The 25,718-nt window shown below is 41.4% G+C and overlaps 1 protein-coding gene across 1 annotated transcript in view; it reads right to left on the reverse strand.

Moving 5' to 3' along the window:
- The window catches only part of CD34 (CD34 molecule), a 127,551-nt gene extending 101,833 nt beyond the window's left edge, over positions 1-25,718 (reverse strand). Inside the window, exon 1 of the mRNA XM_053393444.1 lies at positions 25,559-25,718. Coding sequence (XP_053249419.1) covers positions 25,559-25,583 — 25 coding nt within the window. The 5' untranslated portion in view covers positions 25,584-25,718. The remainder of the gene's footprint in view (positions 1-25,558) is intronic.

Here is a 25,718-nt window from a genome sequence, read left to right on the forward strand (position 1 = left end):
TATGTTTAGGAAAGTAAACAGCATGCCAACCTCTGACACAGAGCATTAGCTGAACGTGTGTGAGAGGAAAATAAGGAAGCAGTTGATAAGGATTCTGAGGAGGTCAACTGACTACAAAATCTGACAGAATCCTGTCAGGTCAGAGACAGATGATTGCTGTTTGATGACTCCCTCTTTCTGCTTCCCAGAGCAGTTATCAGATCTTCCCATCTTCAGTTATCAAATTTACTATGCGAAATTAGAACTTGCCTACCTATTGGGCACTACATCAGCCTCTGGAGCAGGGGTAGGGAACATCTGGCCATGCAGATGTTGTTGGTTCCATCAGCCCCAGCTAACATGGTCAATGGACAATGGAAGTTGTAGACCAGCAACATCTGGAGGGCAACAAGTTAGGCACACCTGCATTAGAAGCTCAACGACAAAACTGATAATAGCCCGGAATGAGCTGCTCATAGTGTAAGAAGTTTCCCAAGCAGAGAGAATCTATGTATGCTTTGGTGTGAAAGCAATTATATTTACCAAAAGTCCTTATTTCTCTTGGTTGCACTCATTCTCCCTCTTCCTCCATTTGTAAATAGCAAACTGGGCACCACCACAACTTTGAGGTTATATGAGTAAAGTAAGTTAAGCATAATGTGATGTTCAGATGTTGCAGTACTGCAGCAATGAGAACTACACAAAAGCCGAATGCCCCAGATATTAGCCAAATACTCTTCCTGTTGCAAATCTTTAGGGTTTTATCCCTCACTGGTAATGAACATTAGCAACGTGCAGTTCTGCAGAAGTGTGTGCATCTGCTATAATCCCTTCTGTTATTTGATCATGAGCCTGGAGCATATTTATGCCACATGAGTCTTCTTAGTCTCACCTGCTTTCAAGGATAATTAAAACCTAAATCTGCATTGATAGAGTTGCTTGATTCTTTTAGGTCTTATTTAGGTCTTATTTAGAACCAGATGACAATCAGAGAGCTTGTTTGTTTTCATATGTAACATTTCCTCTATGCTAAGATAATCTTCATGCAGAAAAAAGTATTACCTTCTCACATGAAGCACAGCACAAAAGCTCATTTTGTCACAATTTTATAGGGTGGCACTGTTTTCTTGCATGACACTTTCCTTATAATCACATGTAGAGATGATGGTCTCCTGCTTTGTCAAGAGCCCAGCCACTTCCTGATTTTTTTTAATCAAAGGATAGTTTTGGTAACTTTTAAAGCCTCACTACCACAAGGGTGCAACCAGTTGCTCCAATTCCTCCCACAGAATAACTGTCCAGCTTGTGGGTGGCATGGGGGCAACAATCAGGCAATAATGACTTGGTTGATTGCATAGGCCTTTAAACATTATGGTAACATTATGAGATGAACCCACAGAAAACCAGCTCACATGTGTCTCCCAAAAGCTCCAGGCAGAATGGTTAACAAACAGGGTGATAGGAACCATAGCACAGCAACATCTAGAGCATCACAGATTCCCCATCTCTGACCTAAAGTGTGTCTCAAAAATGCAGAAATGCCCCTGGGATCAGCAATGCCTGAGAATAAGAAAACTATTCATTTCCCAATGCAAGAGGGGATGCACTAGACCACAAGTTTGGATTAATTCATCCAAAATAATCACTAACCACACTTTCCACATTCACAACCACTGATGCTGATCTGAATCTTCCAGAAACATGCACTGCAATAATAGAAAAAATAAACACTTTTTACATTTTATCTTTCATATTTTATAATTCTTTAAATATGGCTGCATTCCAAAATGATGGCTGAAATGTGTTATGGGAATGCTAATTAAGCAATTATCAGTATCAGTGGTGCTGAGCATGCAATGTTAGTTGAATATTCCTACTCCTTCTCTTGGAAGGTATTGTGGCAGATTTTTATTGCCCAGGCAAAGGTTTCGATTTTGGGGGGAAATGTTTTTTTTAGCATCATCAACAATAAAGAAAAAACAATACACCTCACATCCAGTTTAGTGAAAGCTCACTTCCTGTGAAGAACCCTTACCCAATAAATTGAACATTTCTGTTACAAAAAAAAATCTGCTAATCAGAAGACTATCAGGATCAGAAATGTTTGTACCCACAAATGTGCTGTTTGGGAAGTATCTTAGGTTGAATGAGGTTATGTTTACACAGACAAACATAGAAATCAGGATCTGCTTATTCTCCGCACCCCCCTACCACAGCTTGAGACCAACTTTCCCATACTTTAACAACCCATTTTACAGATATAATGATCAGAGAACTGAACACTAATTCAGTAAGATATCTTGTTCCTCCCCTGTCTTGCTCTGTGGCACAAGAAAGACTGAAATTTGGTGTAGGAACTCTATAATGGAACTCTGTAAAACGGGGAACATTAAAAATGCATAAGAAACGAGATTTTTCACAGTTCTATGCTGCTATGAGGAATGAAGAAAATATATCCTGAGGGTGGTTTAATACACACATCTCTGAACATTTTTAGCTTCAGCAAGGAAAAAGAAATGAGCAGATTTCAGTGCAACAAAAATGGTGGAGAACCTCCAGGAATGGGGAGATTCCCCAACATGAGATGGGTCTCCATGGCCATTCTAGCTCTTTTGTGATGCATGCCATCCAGATGTTTTTGTTGGAAGAGAATTTCCTTGTGCTAGGCAACTAGTAACCCCTCCTTCTGGCAGTCTTTATTGCTGGAGAGACCAGTGAAAAGAGTGAGGAGATTGTCTCTCATAGGGTTTTTATTATTTAGAGATGTGAAATATTCAGTATCCCAACATTATCTTGGGGAGTGGGGGAGAGAATGGTTGCCTTGGTAACCACGGGAGTTGTGAAGGAATTGTATTTTTATAAGTCATAAGGCTACACACAGGACATATCTATCCCACTGTGTTTTTTGAACTCAGAGGCTTTATGAGTTATTAGTAGAACTATTGCAATCAGGAATCCTGGTTTTCCCCTCTGTGCTGGGGATACCAACTGATCAGGAAAAACAACGCACATCGAGTTTGTCTAGTTGCTTTTGATTCACTTTTAGGTCAGTTGCCAGAAAAGAAAGGGTTTTTTTGGGGGGGGGGGTATTTCCCCATCCCACGTTTTAAAGCTGCACATTTTAGGAGACGGGGCAGTGTATGTGCTGGACTTTGCACTTTGTAATCCTGGATCTCTTTTGTGCCTCCCCCCAAAAACTTTGGGTCAGTGCCATTTGGATCTGGTGATTTGTTGTTTTTGAAATTGTTAATAAAGTTAAATAATCATCTCTTGTCACTGCTACTTGTCTTATTACTTCAGAGGCTTCAGACTGCCTTCTGAGGAAAAAAATCTGTTCAGGCACAGGTATCTCTGTCTTCTGTCTTACATCTTCCACAGTGAAAGCAGGCGCAAAGAAGTCATTCAGTTTTTCTGTCATCTCCTCATCCTTATTTAGCACATTTTCAACTCCCTTGTCATTCTGCAGTCCAGCTACCTCTCTATTTGCTTTACTGCTTCTATCAAAGTCTTTTGTGAAGTGATTCCTAAGTATCTGATAGCCAGCTGATTGTTGGGCACTTGAGAACCACAGCGCAAGGGGCTTTGCCAAAACTATGGTTGCCGGCACCAAGCATTGAACTGGCCAATCTGCTTTCTGCAGGGATCAACTTTGTAATCCTGTCCCCATGGAGAACTGGTTGCACAGCTGATCTAGCCATATCTCTCCCTGTCCTACAACCGACATCACATATTTAGAGATGACTATGATTAAGTGGAATACAAATTGTTGAAATAAATACATGTTGGAATAAAGTGGTCTAACCAACCAAATTCGGGCCTGTGCTGTGCCAGATGTGGCCCATGGATCAGAGGCTTCCCACCATAGGTGCCAACTCCCTGGGACCCGCACCCACAAAATTCCCCACGAAGGGGCCAGGCACCCACAAATGTTGATGCCAAGGCCATGCATGCTCAAGGGGCCAAGTTGGCACTCTTGCCTCCCACCCTTGCTCTACAAGGAAGCAATAATACTTGAATAGTGCTAAGGACATGTGGTATCTGTGAAAATGATAATATCAAGTTTTCAGAGTGATGCAATGTAGGCACTTGACAGAAAAATAAACATAGCAAATAAACACATTCCCACTTCTGTGTCTAAACTAGCTTAATCTTATTGACTTAACCAGTCCACAAAATGTGTAACATCTCTGATGCATTTGAGCTTAGCACAGTGATAAACATTAACTAAGGTGTAATTCAGTTTCTGCATCAGTAAGATGGAAATATATTGGAAAGTGGTTAAATATAATCCTGGTGATTTTCACATTAGCAAATGCTACCAGAAGGTAAAATTTACAATATCTCATAGTGAAATTTAGAAGTTCCTTAAATTATGTCCACAATATATGCCTGTTGAGTGTGCGCGTACACACACACACACAGACACACACACACTGTATATACACACACACTATCTATTTGTCTAGGTATCTGCATGCTCTGGGCATTATATACAGATTACAGTATAAAGGCATTCACTCTTCCCCTGTTAACTGAGATTCAATACATTTTTGTTGGACCAAAGTCTAGAGAAACCTTGAAGACTTCTCTACAGAGAAATCCAAAAGAAAATGGCATGTGCCAAATTAGAAGTGGAAGCTGCAAAAGGTCTATATTGTTATGAGTTGGGGTGCTGTGTTGGGAAGTAGGCTGTAGGCGAGATCGTTCAAGCCCCTGGATCCAGCAAGTGTTAAAAGATAAGCCAGGCTAGTTTCCTGTGTTGAGGTGATAGCCTGGCTGTTGGGAAACAAAGGAAATGGGTTCAGTGTGAGATCCCTCCCACAACTCAGAGATAGTTAGGACAAAGATTGAGTTTAGAGTTGAAAGTGGCAGTGATGCGACGTAGAGGTAAAGCAGCAAAGGAGACAGACAGAGAGAGACAGAGCAATGTTTGAGAGCAATGTATGGTTTCTGTTTGAGTCCAAGGCTGCGGTTATGGGAGAAACAAGAAACGTGAACCAGAAGTACACAAAATACTTGCGAGGTAACATGTCTGAGGTGCAGACATTGAGTTTGATGGCTGTCTGTGGGACTGTTAACATGGGCCATGTGGGGCCTTCCCCCACTATCACTCTGCTTGGAATACAAGCTCCCCTATCGCTTGTGCAAATTGCCATTTAATGAGGCTTACAGCACATCCTATATCATGGGGTGATGAAGCATGTGCATGGAGGGGGTTGTCTGGGAAGAAAGCGGTATTTAAATCCCAAAGCACTCAAACAATGTGGTAAAATGAAGCAAGTGACTATGAGGGCTTCAGGATACCGCACACAGTACTTTTTGCTGATCATAAAACCTATCTTCAGAAAGCTTTTCCTTTCATTTCAGAGCTGATGTTCCATCTGATCCTTATAGATGCTCCAGCTCAGAGGCTATTTCCTCCCAAATCGTTATTTCACAGACATTCATTTTTACAAAGCCTCTTCCCACTGTCCAGGCTTCAGTAACAATGGTATCACCTCACAGTTCGCTGTGTGACAAAAGGCATTTAGTTTTTTGCTACTTCACACTTAAAAAACCTTGGACCCTCACATTTCAACCTTCCCTTTTCAATGCTATTCCCCTCTCTCCTTCTGCCACCGCTCTGCTTAGCAGGTGTGAAATATTAATTGCTACACTGGGGACTGGGCGTTCAGTCTGTGCATCTAACTGAAATATAATTCTCCCTTGCAAATATAATTATTTGAGGGTTGGGGGAGAGAACGGCAATTTTTTGAAAAATAACTTCCCGCCTGCCTCTTAATTAAGAGCCATGCTTTGCTTCATACTGAGATATTTTGGCTAATTATGAGAAGGGGGGGGGCACAATTTGTCACCTCTTTTGTTTTCGTTCCACCATGTCTCTCAGTGACAGCGTCACCAAGATGTGATGTACTGCTCAGCTGACAGTTCCAGATGCTCTCTTGCAAATCAGGAGAAAACCATTACTAAAATAATAAAACTAAAAAAAAAAAACTTACACATTTCTTTAACACAAAAATTAACATTTGCTTCCTCCATGAAAAACCCATGAATAATGTTAAGCACAGCATCTAAACTTCTTTCAAAATATGCAATTCCTCCTGGGTTTCATTTAGAGAACCTGTGACCATTATTGGGGGAAGAAAATGAAGTCTGTTGCAGAAGTTTGGCAACCTGAGAATCTCAGCGGTCTTAAAAAACCAAATGTTTCTAGCCCTCATCATTCCATCCTTTGGTATTTAGTGTGAAAGAAAATAGTCCTACTAATGCAAATTCTACAGCACCCTGCAATGCACTTCTGATTGCTGGCTGAGGCTGATGGTAGTTGGACAACACCACCTGGAAGGCACTAGGAGCACCAGCTTACTGGTTTGTGGCTGGCCTGGCCAGTTTTGAACTTCTGGGTTGGTTGCCAGACAAGGGAAGGTTCACTGGATTACCTTCTGCAATGATTTCCCAGTGTGTACACAATTTAAATTAGTCACCTTATGGCTAGGATTCCATTCCCCAAAAGCAAGGACAGGTAGGAACTTGGCTGATTCATAGGGTTACTTGCTCACTCACAGCCTTTGTCCACAGTGGGGTGGTTAGTAGCAGCAGTAGTGTTGGCGGTAAGGAAGCATTAGAACTTCTGGGCCAGATATGAGACTTATGGGAAGTGCCAGGCAATCTTGGAGTGAGGACTGTTCGTGGGGCACTAATGATTTCCATTTATGAGGGATTTTTTTTAAAAAACCCTTCAGCCATATTCCCAGCATAGAAGCCAACTCCTAAGGGTCAAGGGGTCTTTGGCCCCTCACAATAAAATATTTCAGGGGGCCAGGCCTCCCCAAAGTTGATGGGCATTGCCATTCAAATTGTGTGCATGCACCACACCATGCAGGGTGGTGCTTACCTGCCCCCCCCCATATTTTATTCAAGTTGGCACCTCGGTTCCCAGGGTTGTCTCACCTATCCTAACTACTTGGTGTCATATTAAGCAAGTATCAACTTTAAAATGAATAGAGCGCTAAGTTTTAATTTATATATTTTTTAACTGTTGCTATATCTGTATTGTCCCTGTTATACCTAATTGCAAATTAAAATGTATCCCTATCATTTTTTATGACTTCCTTGATATTGTATGAGGGCTGGAACTGGTCTGTGACTGAAATAATAAAATTCACATTCACAACGTATAGAACAGAAGAACTGACTATGAAAGCAGTCACTAAATGTTACTTTGAAGACAGACACCAAATTCCAAGTTAACATCATCAGAACTTGCTGAGTTATTTTCAGACTAGTAGAAGCTTGTATATAATCAACGAGGAGATTTACACTAGACAAGAAATCTAACCCTTTGGTGGTACATTTTCTCCCAAATAAGTACTGAATCAGTCCTTACTAGCAGTTTCAGGCTCTGGCAATAAACAAAATGGATAGGACAGCAGTCTGGGACACGTAAGGAATTTATAAGGGCATCAAAACGCAAGTATAATAATCACAGGCTATGTCCAAATATTAGTAAAGTAGCTAGCTAGCTAGACAGACAGACAGACAAGACAGACAGGAGAGAGAGCTTTGATGTAGGAGAGGAAGATTTAATGTCAACTTTCCCCTCTCCTCCATTGTGGAAACTTTCGTGCCCCTGGCCCTACTGACACTGTAGCACTGATGTCAGTAGCACCAGAAAGGGGGCCTGTCAGAGGAGGTTTGGGCACATGTAGGCAAAGAACTAGAGGAAGGCTTGATCTGAAGGATCCAAAGGAAGTCAAGAGAGCTTCTCTGCTCTTACTTCCAGGCAGCAAATGAAATCAGCTCTGGTGGCTCTGGCCCTTCCTGAAGCATTGACCCATGAAGTTTATACTGAGAGAATGGTACTCTGCCCCCATGACCTTTTGCTTATGGGGTACTGCAGGGTTCCATTTTGTCACCCATGCTTTTTGAAATCTACATGAAGCCATTGGTCCGAAGGGCCACCCAATATGCTGAAATCACTCAGCTCCCACCTCTAATACTATCCCAGGGAGGGGTGGAAAGCTTGAACCAATATCCGAAGACAGTAGTGGAATGGGTGGTGAGGGCAAAGAAAGCTGAAGCTTAATCCAGCCACGACGGAAATATGATTAGTGGGAAATTATGCAATACAAGATGGGGATATACAAGCCATTCTGGATGGAGATACAGTCACACCTTAAAGGACCAAGTTTGTGGTTTGGGGACTCTGCAGAACCCAGTGATAACTTTATATGCTCAATGGGCACTGGTGACCAGTACTGTAGTGCCTTCTATTCACTTTGGCTGATTTTCTCCCTATCTGGAGAAAGGAGACCTAGCTTCAGTTTTGCATGTTCTGGTGACATCCAGATTGGACAGCAATGATCTCTACTTGACGCTACTCTTAAAGACAACTCAGAAGTTTCAATTGGTTCAAAATGCATCTGCCAGGATAGTAAAAGTTGGTAAGATAAAATAGTTATCCTTTGCCAGTTACAATATCAATTTGATTACAGTTTCAAGTTAGGGTGCTGCTTGGTTCTGAAGGCTTCATTGTTCTCTATGTCTAGGATCCCAAGATAAGGGCATTTACAGAAGGAACATTCCCTGTCATAGGCACCAACTCCCTGGGGCCCTGGGTGCCGAAGCACCCACAAAATTCCCCATGAAGTGTCTATAAATTTTTGGTGCCAGGGCCATGCATGCTGAATGGCACCCACAATTCTGGACACTCATGGTTGTGGAGCCAAGTTGGCACTCCTGTTTCCTGTTCCTTCCTTCCCACAGCAGCCCACCCCATACATTCCCTCTGACCCCCCCCCCAAGGTTGCAGATAGTTATAGAGTGGAGAAATGGATAGCAAACTCTACTTCCTTGAACTTCAGTTAAGTGTGCTTAGGATGCAGGCTATGCATTTAAAGCATGCTTTGAAAACCCTTTTATTTAGGATAGTTCTTATTGGTATTACATTTGCATGTGCTGAGCCATCTTCATTTATTTTGTTATGTTGTAAGTCTGTTTATATCAGTTATATGGTTTTTATTGTTTTACAATATATGGTGTTAAAATATATGGCCAAACTACTTGGAGTGGTCAACATTTCATTATAAAATATTTGTATATGGTTTCATATCAAGGCAGCCTTCTAACCACTCCCTTCTAGCTACTATAAAGTGTTGTGTAGTTTCCCCTAAAAATAGCTAGTAAAAGGTCACTATGAATGAGAGTGCACTGGATAATGTCACATATCTGTTGAAGTCAGAGCAGCCATCCATAAAAAACTTGAGAATGGCTTTTTGTTTTGTTTTTAACTTCTAGAGAAACAGAACCTCAGCTGGATCTCAGTAAAGCTGCAGGCAAACTGTGATAAAAAATCTATGTATTGAAAAACAAGGTGACGGACATTAGTTTAAGGTCTGATGCTACCTTTCTCCCGGTGGTGAGATTTACATGCAGTAGAAGATGGACTCCAGCCTTGTACTCTTGCCTACTCTCTCTTGTGCCACATACAGCCCTTCTTCATTTCATAAATCTAATTGTTATTTCTGTGTTTGTGAATAAAAAAAAAAGGATTAGCAACAATGCTTTGCATTAAGGTGCCATTTCGTAAAAGGCTTTATAATTATTATATGAAATTATAATTATTTATGAAATTATCCCACATTTCATAGTTTGCCTGATAACAATTCAAACTGATGTATTAAACAGGCACAGTAATTATTTTAACAATATTAAATGTCTCTCTCTGTCAAATAATCATTTCATAAATATGAAGAAAGCATTTCTAAGTGGCACAATCATTTAAGACGTTACCGGATTAGTGACACAAAAATCCTGTATCCTTTTTCTTCAAGACAGATGGAGCTCCTTATCTGGTGGTGAGCTCCCTGTCTTGAAAAATGAAAATGAATTTTTAAATTAAAAAAAAATATATATTATAGAGGCAATTTTGGCAGCGAACCGGAAAAATAGAAAGGAAGATAAAAGGAGGTATTTCTTTATCCAGGAATAAATTGTGCAAACCTTGTTCTATTACAGACGGTCCCCCAGGGTCCAAAGAAATAATTCATTTTCTGTCATCTGTTTAAGACTCACAGTTCAGACTGGGTGTATTAGCTTGAGGTGTCTGAGTCAAAAACAAGCCACCAGCCCTCCCAAACCCATGAATTTAAATAGTCCCATTCTTTGGGTGAAACACAAATGTTAATGCCACTTTTAGCCCGAGGATACTCTAGTGCAGATGTTCACAACCTGGGAAGATAGAGAGTTTCAGGGTTTCAAAACACTCTTTCTCATGTTCTCTATGTCGTGCAGTAAAAAACAAGAGTGTCCCAATAGCATCCCCTCATCAATACAGTTATTAGAGAAAACATTATTATTTACAGGCTACTGATGTCTTAACATTTTTTAGCAGTGGAAAAAGAGGTTCAGAACTCACCATGAACACCTCCTTCATTCCATTAGAATGGTAATTCTAGGTTCTAGCTGAAAAAAAGTTCTAGCTGAAAAAAAGCCCTAGACAATTACCAGATGCTTCCAGTGGGGTACTGACAGTTGATGTAGCATAGGAACGTGGTATGCTGCCTTATATTCAGGACTGGCTCCAGGTTTGAGGGGGTGCTTGGCACTGTGCCCTCTGGTGGAACCTACTTCTGCTCATGCCTCCCATGTTGGGAGTGTTGGGACCATTTGAAGCTACCATTTGCATTTCTTTCAAATGTACCAGAGCACCCATCCTCCTCCTCCTGCTTGGCGTTTGCTTACTTTCATTTTGTTTTGAAATGCTCAATCAAAATGCTTTGCATACATGATCAAGTTGCAATTTATTCATTAAGAAATGAACTGGGCTTCACCCAAAGGCCATGGGGCAGTTTACAACACAAGAACTTAAAAACAATTATCTCAATGCAGCTCATAATACAAGTATCAAAATCAAACTACTAATAAATTGTTATAGTCACAGTCCCTGCCATCACAGTTCCTATCTACCAGAAGCAGTGCATTTTACTTACTTTATAGATGAAAACAATGGTGTGGCTAGGCACACTTCATTGGGCAGAGTGTTCAACAGATGTGGTGTTACCACCAAAAAGGTCCTTCCACCAGTTCTCATTCTGCAAGAGGACCACCAGTCAAGCTTCTTCTGACTTTAAGGTGTGGACACCTTGTACTTAACAACGAACCTGTAATGTACTTAACTACAAACTCATAAGCTAAGTCAGTATTATTATCCCCCATATTGCAGACTAGGGGACTGAGGCTGAGACAGAGTACCTTACTTAAGGCCCGTGATGTTGGGAAAGACTAAGGGCACAAGGAGAAGGGGATGACAGAGGACGAGATAGTTGGACAGTGTTCTCAAAGGTACCAACATGAGTTTCACCAAACTGTGGGAGGCAGTGGAAGACAGGAGTGCCTGGCGTGCTGTGGTCCATGGGGTCATGAAGAGTTGGACACAACTAAACAACAACAACAACAACAATAACAACAACAACTTCTCAGCTGATATCCTGATCTTTAGCTCAGGTTTTAATGACCAGCTCTATAACACTTGGGAAATTTAAACAGTGGCCCCAAAGAGTGACACTATGTTGGGGTGCTCTGGGGCATTGTACAGAGATTAAATGGTGGCTGCAAACAACCCCATCACTCACTGGGGTACTGGAAAAGGTGGCCATTGGGCAGGTGTCAACAGTGGGTTCTGTGAAGGATCCAGGTACCTGGCGTCTGCCCAGGAATGACAGTTACTGAAACCTGAATCATATCATTGGTCTGTCAAGCTCAGTATTATCTGTGCTGATTGGCAGGAGCTCTCCAGAGTTTCAGGTAGGATTGCAAAGCATGGACTAGCACAGGGGTAGGCAACCTAAGGCCCGTGGGCTGGATGCAGCCAATCGCCTTCTCAATCCGGCCTGTGGATGGTCTGGGAATCAGTCTGTTTTTACATGAGTAGAATGTGTCCTTTTATTTAAAATGCATCTTTGGGTTATTTGTGGGGCCTGCCTGGTGTTTTTACATGAAGAGAATGTATGCCTTTATTTAAAATGCATCTCTGGGTTATTTGTGGGGCACAGGAATTCGTTCATTCCCCCTCCAAAAATATAGTCCGGTCCACCACATGGTCTGAGGGATGGTGGACTGGCCCACGTCTGGAAAAGGTTGCTGACACCTGGACTAGCACAACACCCAAGTAGAATTACAACATCACAGCAGCCAATCTGCAACAGAACACATACCAGCCCAAATATTGCCTGCCATTTCTGTCTTTCTGCCCATTGCCCAGCGACTCTCAGAGGAGTGGCATGAATTTTACAACCCAGTGGTGGAGATGAGACATAAAAATCTTTCTGAAATATTGAAGATGTAGTAGTTCATTATAAAGGGAGAAGTGACCCTTTATTTTCATTAAGTGGCATGAGTGTAGAAAAATGTCAGTGTAATGGTGTTAGATAGAACAATTATTTTATTTTGATCAGGTACCATAAAGTTAAGCACTTTGATAGCCACCCAGGTTTTTGATGGTTCTTCCCCTCTTGTATTACAAAGTAATAAATCTTTGTTGCAAGTATGAAGACTTGTTTTTGTTCTTTCCCCAACTGAGACTATTTCCATGCTGTAACAGAAGTTGGGTCTGGCAACACAATCACCTAACGTTGCTTCCAAATAGTTTCTGGAGGGAATTGCTAAAATCTTCCTTTAATATTGATTAAAAACACTTGACTCTATTGTTGAATATGAAAGCCAGCACAGAGAAAATAAAATACTTCCAATGCTCTGTAAAAGCAACAAACCCCAACAACATCAAACCTGTCCTGGTTGAACACTCTCCTACCTTTTTACAAGTAAGATGATGTCTTCACAGAAGTACACACTGAAATCATACAATTAACATCCAGCCAACAGACAAAACTCCTTCTGCCAAATGATCCAAATAAACTTGTCTGAGTTACAGACTTTCAACTATTTGCTTTGTGCATGTGGCACAATTGGAATCTGGATTGTGTTAAGCAGAACTGTGTTGGACTTCTATCATGTACAGATGTGCTGCTTGGTGTCAGGGGTAACCGGGGACTTCCTGTAAGCACATATTGCACAAACCTTTTGTGGGGGCTATGCCCTTTGAATTTTGGTATTTATCCCAGGTGAAAAACTCTGTGTAATCATTACTACTCAGATAGTTTCTTCCCTCAAACGCTTACACTAATCTCTTGACTGCTGCTCTCTGCCCCTGACTCCACATACCGCCCTTATACCTGAAACATTTGAGCTGCAACTGAACCTGCTTCAGGCTGGGCCATTGGCTCTAACCCTACACTCCCTCTGGCCTGGTCTGCACACCACACCCAAATACTAGCATTCTTTTTGTCTACACTTGACAAAGCTATTCTAAAGTCACTGTCACTATAAGGCATAGTGTACCATAGCTTGCCTTTTGATAAGAAGGAATATTATCTAGCAATTACCAATCTAATTAATAGTTTTGAGGGGAATCTTTTGTCTAATAGGGACCAAAAGTCATCTATCTATGCTGTTTAAACCTTGAAACTTAAATTATTGCAACACATATTATATATTCCTGTGCTTGGAAATTGTTTAGCACATAATGAAGATACAGCTTTGATTGTTCATTGTATGAGTGAGTGATCAACATGAATACAGAACTGTGTCATATATAAGAAAAGCAGCCTATAAATAAAGATCAATGAAATATTGTTCACATTTTACAGATAGGAAACAGGAAGGTGTGAGCTGGTGACCATTTCCAGGTCACACATAAATAGAAGCCACAGATGTGCTATCCACTATGGTTCCCAAGCCCTTTCCGCATGTTCATTTTCTGATAGAAGTAAACATCTGAGAGGGGATGTGGGGACAAGTTTAGTGTCTCCACTTACTGTCACCATTCCAGTTGCCCTCCACAAATGGGAGGGCAAACTTCTTGTGCTGGTGGCGCCTCCTGCACTTGTGGAAGAATCAAGGTTCTAAAATTCACAGGGAGTCTATACAATTATAGGAAGCTCTCCATTTCAGAAGGCCACCCTCCAACTTATGCAGGGTGCTGGAGTGGAGTTAGCATATTTATTCTTGGGGGCTCCCTGTGCATTTATTTAACATGGATGAAGAACACTTCAAGAGGGCTTTGGTTGATTTCGTGTGTGTGTGTGTGTACACACCCACCCACACCATTAGTAAACTCCAGTGTTGCAATTTCTTTATTTACAGTGAACAGGATCCAACTACACCAGATGAAGTTAACAAGAGTCATAAACCTAACTATGCTTTTCACAGGAATATATCATTAATCTACCTAAGATGATATTATATCAAACTTTAGGAATAATAGCTTGAATCACAAATGTTGCACCTTTTTTGCAGGTTTCTTTTTTAATGATGGGAAAGGAGCAAGCCTCTTAGAGGACAATAGATTTGCAAGCAGAGTTAGAGTTATCATCCCTTATTATCTTGTGTCAATAGAAAACCTTTTTATGATGCTGTTCCTGCTCTCCTTTGGGTATGTGTGCATGCCACTTTGCCCACATTATATGTCATCATGAGGCACTTTGCAAGAATGACAGAACTTTTGTCTGGGGGAAATTTAAGCTCTAAGTGCTTCATAAATGACTGTGCCACTCATCTCAAATGTTACCACTTTTAAGAGACCTTTTCTTTCCAATTTGTGAAATATTATTGTAAGCCTTTCCCATTGTTCACTCTTTTAAAAGTGATATCCATCCATTAGATACTTTCCCATTCTGTGTGAAATATTATTGCAGGTTCTTCCTAACATCATTGGAATGTTTTTCACCTTAATGCTTTTTGCCTTCCTACCTCTGCTTAAGACATACACCTTCTTTCTTGCATACTTCATGCTGCAATATTGCCCTATTTTGAGTGCAAGGTTCTTATATTTGGTTCATCCTGTCAACAAATTGCAAAGCCCCTTACACAATGTAATAAATACAGAAACAAACAGTATTACTCTACAACAATTTAGGTCAGGAGGGGGGAACATGGTTTTCCAGATCAGAGGTCCAGCTTATGAGGGTGATTTGTCGGGGGGAGGGGGGAATGCCATGCGCGTCATGTTGTGACATCCCAATGTCACATGTGTGGTGTCAGGACGTTGGGAGTAGCCGGGGTGGAGACAAATGTGGCGGCTGTGTGCCTTCATTGGCTGGTGGCTCCTTCTTCACTTCCTCCTGGTGCCCCCTCCAGCAGGAGATTACTTCAACCCTCCTTCCCCTCCACAGTAGGAAGAGGAGAAGGAACCAGCCACTGGAGCCGCACCACAGTTGGCTCCATGCTTCACCTCTGGAACATGGAGTGAGGGCAGCCCCGACACCAAAAATATAGGGAGGGCCAAAAGGGCTCAGTCCCTTTGAGCTGGTACACTTGCTGGAATACAGCTCCCATCCTATCTGACTGTTGGCCATGCTGGTTGCGGCTGGTGAGAGTTGGAGTCCAACAAGATCTGGAGGGCCACAGGTTCCCCACCCTGCCCTAATTCAGGGCCATGGATCAACATCAGATAATTCACCTTTAGGGTATCTACCCAGGCTTGGATTAAGAAAAATAAGCATGTGCTTAGGACATAAAGGGAAGTGAGGCACCACAGAAAATTTCCATTGCAAGTCCATTTGCAACAAAAAATGTAAAAACATGGCATCTCCATGTAGGGCTGGGAGAGACGCCATCTGAAATTCAGGTAAGCTGCTGCTAGCCAGTGTAGATAATACTGAGCTACATGCACTAATGGCCTGACTCAGTATAAAACAGGTTCCCAAGCATAAAATACAGTAGCTGAACAAATAAGGAATGATGAAGACTGATACTCAAAACACGTATCAAGTTTATCACATTTCATTCCTTATTTGTTCAGCTATTTTTTGTTCTGCACCTGTGCGGTTTTCCACAGTTTCTATTTTTTACCAAAATCAATCCTACATTCATCTCAGGTGATGTTAAAAAACAAATCACACAGTTTTTCTCAAACAAACCTGAGTCGTTATCAATCTTTTGTCCAAATTCTGAACTTGGATCAAGCTTGCTTAGCTTGCAGTATGAGGAAGGATGGCTACAATCTCCAAGGGAGAGGAGGTCTTGTGGGTTGCCCCAGCACCACAGAAGTAGTTAATAACTTTGCCAAAATGAACATTTATTCCTCCTCCTGCTGTCTCAGCAGAGGCTTCTTGTAAAGTCATGGCTAACATCCAGAGAAGCTTTCACTGGGTGCAGGGCTGAGTTTATCTGTCACAATTGTGAAACATTTATGCCTAGAACTGGCCATTTACAAGCAGATCTGCTCAAATATTGATACCACAGCAGAATGACATTTGGTTGTGCCCAGAGTATCTGGGCAAATATAAGGCCAGGCTCCAATGTTTTGAGAGCAGTGTGCCTTCCTAATGGCATTTCAGAGCCTGTCAATAACTTATGCATGGGATTTGTAAACATGCAGAGTCACAATAAACCAATCTTATTAGTAAAAGAAATAAGCTGTTAGGGTTTCAGAATAAAGACATGTGCCTTACACTATCACTCCCCCTGTGTATTAAAGCTATTATCCCTTTCTCATTAATGGGTGTCTGTTTTTAATGAACCAATTATCACAACGCTTAACACAGGTCCTGTTTAAATGAGGAAACTGACAAAAGAATACGGTGCATCTGAGTATAACTAAACTGTGCATGCTGAGTCAATAATATATTTTTAAATAGGTAAGTTTAGATCCAAACTGTTTATTTAGTTCTCTCCCAAACCTATGACTTACCAGTGAGTAAATACCATCGAACAGCTTAGGCTCACACCTTTATTAACAGCTCAGTCAACTGCATGTTTACTCAAAGGTGAGCCCCACTGTGTCTATAGGGCTTATTCCCATCACAAGTAAGTGTGCACAGGATTTCAAACTTAGGTAGGAGGACTTACTTCCAACCGAAAATACATAGAATCAGTTTGCACAACAACCACACTTCTAAAGCCGCCCAGAGTGTCTGGGGCAACCCAGTAAGATGGGCAGCATATAAATAATAAACTTATTTATTATTGTTGTCGTTGTTAACGTCTGAATCCTACACACACTTACATGGCAGTAAATCTCATTGAATTCAATGGAATTTACTTCTGACTGAGTACTTGTGGATCAGGTCTGAATCAGGCATGTGATAAGCAACCTGTGCTTTTCCAGGCATCCACCCTATCTTTTCAATAGGCTAATTCTGCCTTGTGAACTACTCTTAAGATATCCTTTTAAAAACAGATCTTCTGTCCAAACACATTTTGAGATCACATACTTGTGTAGCTCAATCTTATCCATGTGTGCTAAATTCCAACCGCTTCCAGTGGGACTTGTCGAAGCTCTTAAGCCAAAATGAAATTACACACAAACAGATGCCACTATGGATCTCTAACCTACTTTGCTCTTAAATATAAAGCAGGGGTACATGGAGGCAAAACAAATAATGATTTTATAAACACACTGAGAAATATTTTATGCCTGTATATGAGTTGAGAGGCAACAGGTGAATATTTTAAGAGCTTGGCTGACCAGATTTTTGCCTCTTCTTTGACTTGTCTGAAGCCTAGCATGGCTCAAAGTTCTTGAGAGTTTGAGCTCTATTGCTGTTAATTAACAGTGTTAAAAAGGTTCAAGAACGCTTTCATAAAACAGAATAGCCAAGATACTTTTTTTTTTTAAAAAAAGTGTAATCTGTTTCAGGCAATGATCATCTATATGGCACTTCTAATGTGGTGTGTGAAATTCAAATATCCGTATTAAGGAGATGAACTCTCTTTCTCTCTCTATATATATATTCAAACTGCTTTTAATAGTGCTTCTGATTTTAATAGTGCAGAAATAATCATTGGTGGAATGCATAAATTATCTCCATAATCACCATGTGTACAAATTGTAGTGTATTAATCACTACAGTGCGCCAATTAGTTCCCCCCTCCAACCTGCAAAGGAGAATCCCTATTGCCAATCAACCCCATTGCTAGTGAATTAGCAATTCCTGTTCGCTACCCTCTGTTTCTATTCAGGATTTGTTTGGTAGTGGGATTGGGCAGTGCTCTGCAAAATGGCAGTAATTAACTCAGCTGCATTATGCAGCAAGCTGAGAAAATCCCTATCATTTTCTAGAATGGGGGCGTTTGCAGGAGGAGTCTTCTTGTGGCAGCCCTTTTCGTATTGTAATTGTGATAACAGATGCTGAAGGAGAGCTAATTTTCCCTCCAGTCCCGGGTTTCTCTCTGCTTGTTACCACCTGTGAGGACAGCCACTTTCACCCTTCAAAAGCTAGTGTTTAATAAGCCTCTCTCAGTGGCATGTATCAATTATTACTCAAGTACCTTGGCTCAGACTGGGTAACTGTAAAAGCTATTGAGTTAAAGAAATAATGAGTGGAAAGCCAACCCTCGCCATGGGGCATCCACAACAAACCAGGGGCTCTGTTGTTAAGTGAAATTCGCCTTTTTCACGCTGGGCTTTCAGATCTGAGACCTGTAGATGGTTCCCCCCTCTCAGCCATCTGCAGCATTTCAGAAGGTTTCTTTATAAAATGTGTGGTGAGAAGGAAATTAAAAGCCCAACTGTATGTAAATAGGAACCTGAGCAAATGCACTCGGCAGCTCTGGGGAACGAGCAGCTGTGATTTGCCAAGCCAACCAGAAAATTAAAAAGATTGTTTTACAAACAGGGAGAGGAGGTGTGTCGGAACATGAAACTCTGGGAGCGCACACAGCTTACTGAAGGCGGCTTTGTGAGGATTTCCTGTGATTTAAACTTGGTTTCTCAGCCTCTTGGCATGAGCCAGACCAAAGCAGGACAAAGATTTACCTGGGGCTTATCCCCTTGAAGCAGCCCTTGTTTGGCCATGAGTTTTCTTCTGTTTTGAGTGAAGATATGGCAACTGCTTTTACTGACATAACTTCATGGTTTCTGGGTCTTGTGCAACAATGGTCACCTACCATCACCAGGTTGGGGAGATCTCAACTGTTACCTGGCAGGTTCTGCCTGGATTCCTCCATTTCTAAACAGAATACAGTGGTACCTCGGGTTAAGTACTTAATTCATTCCGGAGGTCTGTTCTTAACCTGAAACTGTTCTTAACCTGAAGCACCACTTTAGCTAATGGGGCCTCCCGCTGCCGCTGTGCCGCCGGAGCATGATTTCTGTTCTCATCCTGAAGCAAAGTTCTTAACCTGAGGTATTATTTCTGGGTTAGCGGAGTCTGTAACCTGAAGCATATGTAACCTGAAGTGTATGTAATGCGAGGTATCACTGTAACGGAGAATAACCAACAGGGAGTGAATGGAGACAGTTCCATCAGGGTGCTGCTCCTTACTTATTAACTGGGTGATTAATAAGTCTTTAGGACATGAAGTCATTTTAGTACAGCTTTCTGTAGAGGTAGCTATAAATCTAGTAGTAGATGTACTCACTGCTTTAATATCATTCCTTTATGCTGTTATTCAGTTTTACAGGTAGAAAACTGAGTCACAGAAAGTTGTATGACTTTCCACAATGGGCAGAGCAATACTGACCTCCCCCCCCCCAAGCTGGTGCTGCTGTGTGTTGGAAGTTTTCCCCATACCTGCTAGTGAGGAGCAAGGCTCAGCTATCACAGAATGCCCTACATTGCCTGCCAACAAAATGGGCTGTTGCCAAACTATTGCCAGCAGTTTTCAGACTGGAAGACTAAGGCCCCTATATGAGGGCAGGGCAGAGCTGGGCCAGCCAAGGATCCACTGGATCCTAGATCTATCCAGCAACTTGGAGCTAGCACAGCTAGTTCAGCGCTGTTTGTACTTGGGATCCATCACCACCCTGCCCAGTAATTCTTATTCTTCCCTACTTCAGAATTATAGGGCACTTCCATCCTGGTGGCTCCTAACGCTATTCAATTCCTTCTCTCCCACTGTAACTTACATGCAGAATTGTAGCTGTACAAATTGAAAAATACTACCTTTTGTGTGGTATACATCCTACTGTGTTTCTTACACAGGGCATGGCATGGCTCTATAGACGGGGAAAGAGAATTCACCCGAGCACCCCATTTTAATAATTTTCCTCCCCATCAAAATTTTAAATCATTAAGAAAAGAAGCACAGCATGATTGATGTGATTACTTCAATAATGTTATAAATTTGAATAAAATGGCACCAATATATTTTCATCTTACATTATTCTGTGAACTTTTTAATAGTTTCTAAATATAAAATTGCCCCCCCCAAATAAATCACAAGATTGAATAAAAAAACTGTATTTTTAACTAACAAGGTAACCAGAAGGTGCATGAAAACATGGATGCAGGTGATAGGCTCATCCACCTTTTACATCACTGTACAAGTCAAAAGCCCATCATCAGGTATTCACACACTTTTAATTAAGAAGTTGGATTTTCTGTGGTTTGACAAAAGATGGAAGAACAGAAGGGCACTGATGACAGTATCACGAAGACCTCTTAAAATTGAGTGAGCATAGTGCAACTATGGAAAATGTGTGGTGTGGAAAGATCCTTGCTGCTATTAAGACAAGGAGCAGGAATGGAGCAGGTTTTGGCTCCTTATCCTTAGGAAAGCATTTGGGGAACTAAGTCCAACTAACCAAAGCTGATATCAACACCAACTGGATACAAACAATACTATTTTAGGTAGTACACTATTTTAGCTAATATTCATATGAAAGAGATTATTCATATGAAAGGGAAGACTGCTGAACAAATTCTTTGGCAGCAATATTTTGTGCACTTTCTTTAGCCTTGAGGAGTGCTGTGTTTCCACATTCCCAGCCTAAAGTCCTCTCACATTTCCTTCCTGGGTTTCTATCTGCTGCTCATTTGCCCTTGCAGATAACAGGGATGATGCTCCTTCTCTTCTGTGTGCAGCAGCCTCTTCCGACTTACACCTGCCTGCCAAAGGCTAAAGTGCCATTTGAGAGTACATGCATTGGGATCCCTGACCTAGGCTATAAACTCCTGTACTGCCTGAGGCAATGCCTCTGTGGTGAGCTCAGGCCGACTGTGGGTTCTTGCTGTAAAAATCAAATGACTCTGTCAAAGGGATGTTTAAAAACCTCATTCAGGAGCACTCCCCACTCAGTGCCCCCCTCCCCAAACATCCCTTTGGAGAAGCTGAACATGGCTTAAAAAAGAAAAAAGTGAACCTAAGCATTTTATATGTTCCCTTCAAAGCCAAATCTAATTGAGATCTAAAAAGGGAGAAAATGCTTTCCTCTTTCTTTCAGAAACCAGGAGCTGGACTGGAATTGCAATTTGGAGAGCATTAAGCAACAGCCTCACATGAAAAAAAGGGAAGGTGGTTTCTCACAGGCAGCTTAAATAGCCTTTGAGGTGTGTGGATTATTTTTTAAAAAATGTGAATGCCTAATAGAGACCTTTGTAATTCTAATACATGGAGCAATTTTGATAAATTTTGAAGGGCAAGGGCTCATATTGATAGTCCCTACAGCCACACCCCTAAAGGGATGTCCATAGCCATACTCCAAGAAGAATCCAAAAATGCAGATAGCTGTGCATGCAAACCCCCCCCCCCCAGAGCAGCAGTATATAGCTCAATACTCAATTTATTAGGATCAGCATGACTGAAATGCTCTGCATAGTGTCCTGGAAGTAAGCTGGATTTAACTCAGTGACACTTACTTCTGATTGAGCTTTAAGGAAATAACATCAACCAGCTAAAATGCAACTTTAGATTTTAATTAAAAAACAAACAATCTTGCAAAGAAGTGTTACGATGCAAACTGCTAGCATGAGGTAGGAACCCCATCAAAGAAAAGGATAGTTGTATCTAGCCTCTGCTTGAACATTTTCCTTCTTGTTTGATTTTCTGTATGCTAATCTGCCTTAAAAGGTAAAAAAAAGAAAAAAGGTAAAAGACTCCTGGTCGGTTAAGTCCAGTCAAAGGCGACTATGGGGTGTGGCGTTCATCTCGCTTTCAGGCCGAGGGAGCCGGCATTTGTCCACAGACAGCTTTCCGGGTCATGTGGCCAGCATGACTAAACTGCTTCTGGCATAACAGAACACCGTGATGGAAGCCAGAGTGCACGGAAACACTGTTTACCTTCCCGCCTCAGCCATACCTATTTATCTACTTGCACTGGCATGCTTTCGAACTGCTAGGTTGGCATAAGCTGGGACAGAGCAACAGAGCTCACCGGTTTGAAACAACCACGAAACAACCATGAAACCTCATTATCACCTCAATTCACTTGCCAGAGCAGGAAGAGTTTGTCAATTACTCTGGCACTCTGGCAGACTGCTCTGGAAAAAAAATGTTCCCATATCTTCATGTAACCCCTCTACTACAAAACTGGACCAAAATGAGTATTTTCAAAAGTGTTTTAAGGCTCCTATTTTATGGTGCAGCACCCAGTCAGACACTTGTTTCACAAAAAGCTTGAAAAGGCTTCTAGTCCAGCACCCTATTTTCACAGGGGCCAACCAGCTGCCTTGGGAAGCCCACAAGCAGGACATGAGTGAAACAGCATCACCCCCACTTGTAATTCTCAGCAACAAGTATTCGGAGGCAACTGCCTGCGATGGCAGAACAGGGTTCGTTGATCATAGAACTGTAGAGTTGCAAGGGACCCTTTTGAGGATAGTGAAGGGAAGGACTCGTTCCTTATGTAAGATACCGTAAAAATGTAAAGGAAAAGCTCATGGCAATGTTTCCCCCCATAGACTTGAGAATCTGGAATACAGAGTATTTTTATTATAATTAACAGAATAATTAAGATCTTGTGCTATGGAAGGCGATTAGTACAGAGCACAATCCACAACAATTCTCTAGATAGATGGAGCTTTCTCAGTCATGGCCACCTATCTCCTTGCCTTGTGCCAACCTTATTAATCTTTCAATGCCCAGTTAAAGGGGGTGGTGACTTTTGGTAGCTTTTAAATGATATTGCTGCTCTATATCTCTTGTGCTGTCTTCTGCTATTTATTGTTTTATTTTATGCATGAATTCTATGCGGTATGAATGATACTGCTGCTTTAGGAATGTTATCAAACTGAGAGGATAAAAGAGCTCTAAGCATGCAAGCAAGCAAGCAAGCAAGCAAGCACAGGCCTCATTGACTTCAATGAGAGCAATTAAAACTTTACCCAATTAATCTATGAGTTAAAATCAGCTGACGCAACCATGAAAATACCAAGAAAAACCTGCCATTGATTTTTTTTAAATCCATGTTTCACATCCAGATAGTGGGACTTACATTTGACTTTATTCCCATTAAAACAGAAATGATATGCTGTAATTCAGGAAACACTGAAATTCTAAACAAACAAAACAAAAGGCCCTGCTTACCATGTGTATATAATTACATGATTCTGAACAGACTCATTTAATACATATGGTTGACCAAAATAGCAAATGTTGTATAAGAAGCTTACAAAAATAACAATTATGATCTCCCCCAACATTAACCCTCTGGGCTTGCCCATGTAGTTAGGGAAGACAATTTTCAAGAGCAGTAAGGGTGAAATGGTAGCCATAATCAAATGTAAAAACAATAGCTCAATTCATCAATACAATGACAAACTAAAGGAGATGTCTGTCTTAATTATCAAATGGAGCCATGAATTTAATTCTAATGTAATTGTTTAAGCTTGGGTAGGTGTCGCATCCCTTCTTAGTTGCAGATATTTTGCTTCAAATTGACTTGGTGAACAACTGAGACTAGATTCCACCACTGGAAATAAGTACCGGTATAAGGGCACAGCAAATGTTGATGGACTTCTGTTTTATTAGATAATAATAATTTTCATTACTGTATGAAAAGGGATAAGGAACAGATTTTTTTTTTAAAAAACAAACCACATCACCTTTGTGAATGTTCCCAATTTCCATATATGCTTGTACAAAGAGGGCACACTTACAGCAACCCATTACATATTTACTTGGAAGGAAGTCCTACTCCCTTCAATGGGACTTGGTCCCAGGTATGTGTTTGCTGCTTCACTGTAGGAGAGTTATCTCTTGCCACAATTCAATTATAGTAGGCTGCAGTGCTCTTGAGAAGAGTAGTTTGGAAAAAAGTGGCTCTCCCTAACCTTTCATGGTTCAGGAGTCAAACACGACAACAAATCATGGTAGCTACTCTGGCTTATTCAGCCTACTCTTCCATTCATTAAGGATCTAGCTTCGTTACTTAATGAACGACCTTCAGCTCTGCTTCCCAAAGTGAGAACCCAATGTGCAATTCTCAGCTCCAAAACACTGGGTGCATGACTTCAAATAAGCATTCTGGCCCTAGACTGACCTAGCATTTGTTGACGGAAGTATATTAAGCCCCAGATCCATAGAAGTACATGAAAGAGCCACATGTGGAGTGGTGCATTTTGTCATCAGTTCCACCTAGCCACACTAAAAAATGATGCTTGGCTCTGCTCAGGAGAACCCACAATGCAAATGGGGAGACCTAAAGAAATGTGGTTCTGTTGGATAGAGGAGGACTGTTCCAGGGATATAGTCAGCCAGGGGTTGGACAGACCTAAGGATGAAACAGGCAAGAGGTTAAGCTGCTTCAGTAGTAAAAAGCTGCAAGAGCTGCTGCAGAAGCAAGGAACTAGACTAGGGAGCCAGCCGCTAACAAAGGATGTTGCGCTCAACCTCTCCTTAATGCTGTCTGCTGCAGCTCAAATATAAGCTCATATATCTTATCTGAAATGTCATTTCAAGAGAAAGAATGATGGAAAGAAAAGGAAAAGGGAAGAAATTGCTCATTGTAGCCTGTGTATGAGTGATGATGGAGGACTTAGTAGTGTGCGTGGGCTGAATAGAGCTGTGAGGGGGTTTTGGTTTGTGGGTCTGGGGAGGAGAATGGCTATGGAGAAGGTATTGCAACTCCCCTTCCACTGACAACTGTGCATTTCAACCCGTAAGTGTAAAGAATAAAGTACAGGAATATGCACAAGGGGGAAAAGGAGAGAGATGTGAATGATTTGGCACACAACCTCAGCACTGCATCATTTAGAGAAACAAATAAACATATCAAGATATTTTAATGACAGAACTGTTAGGTAATATTTAGGGATGTCAGAGATTTCTGGCATAATTTGCTGGTTTGCTTATTTGTCCTATGCTAGAAATGGAAATCAATCCAGTGAATACAATTCGTACAACTGACACATAATTGATGATCCCACCCATTTGCATTGTGTTTCCTTTGCACTGAAATGAACGGTGTGGAATAACATAATTACAATGTAACTGATTGCATAGCACAAGCTGATGAATGAAATTTTTGTCAGAAGTCAAATTGCAGTGGAACAGAAACAGCACTGCATGTGCTGAACATGAGTTGAAATAGAAATCAGTGCCTTCTCACAACTCTAGGGACATATTAGGCAGCAATTCCATTGCTGTTCCCAAAGAGACAGGACCAGAATGAGACAGCTGCCTCAGGCAGCAGATGACAAACCCCTGGCTGTTCCTTCTGATCATCCCCAACATTTCCTCTGTATTGGAGGACAGAGCTATGCATGCCACACAGCTTGACCTGAGTCACTTAAACAAGTTTGCTGCAGAAATAATCAGTGCATGTGGTCCTCCTGACACAAGCATCACTGCCACTTACCTGAATGGTGCAGGGTGAAGGCCATGTTGAGGCAGCAAGGGCTCAGGTTCAGTGTAATGCAGTGTCATCAGTGTTGAAGTACCATTTAGCTGCCAGTCTGGTTGGGGAGAAAGTGCCCTCCTGTCTTTAACCTTAGGCAGCAAAATGTATTGAACCAGTC

This window comes from Podarcis raffonei, chromosome 6 (assembly GCF_027172205.1).
Source record: "Podarcis raffonei isolate rPodRaf1 chromosome 6, rPodRaf1.pri, whole genome shotgun sequence".
Lineage (NCBI taxonomy): Eukaryota > Metazoa > Chordata > Lepidosauria > Squamata > Lacertidae > Podarcis > Podarcis raffonei.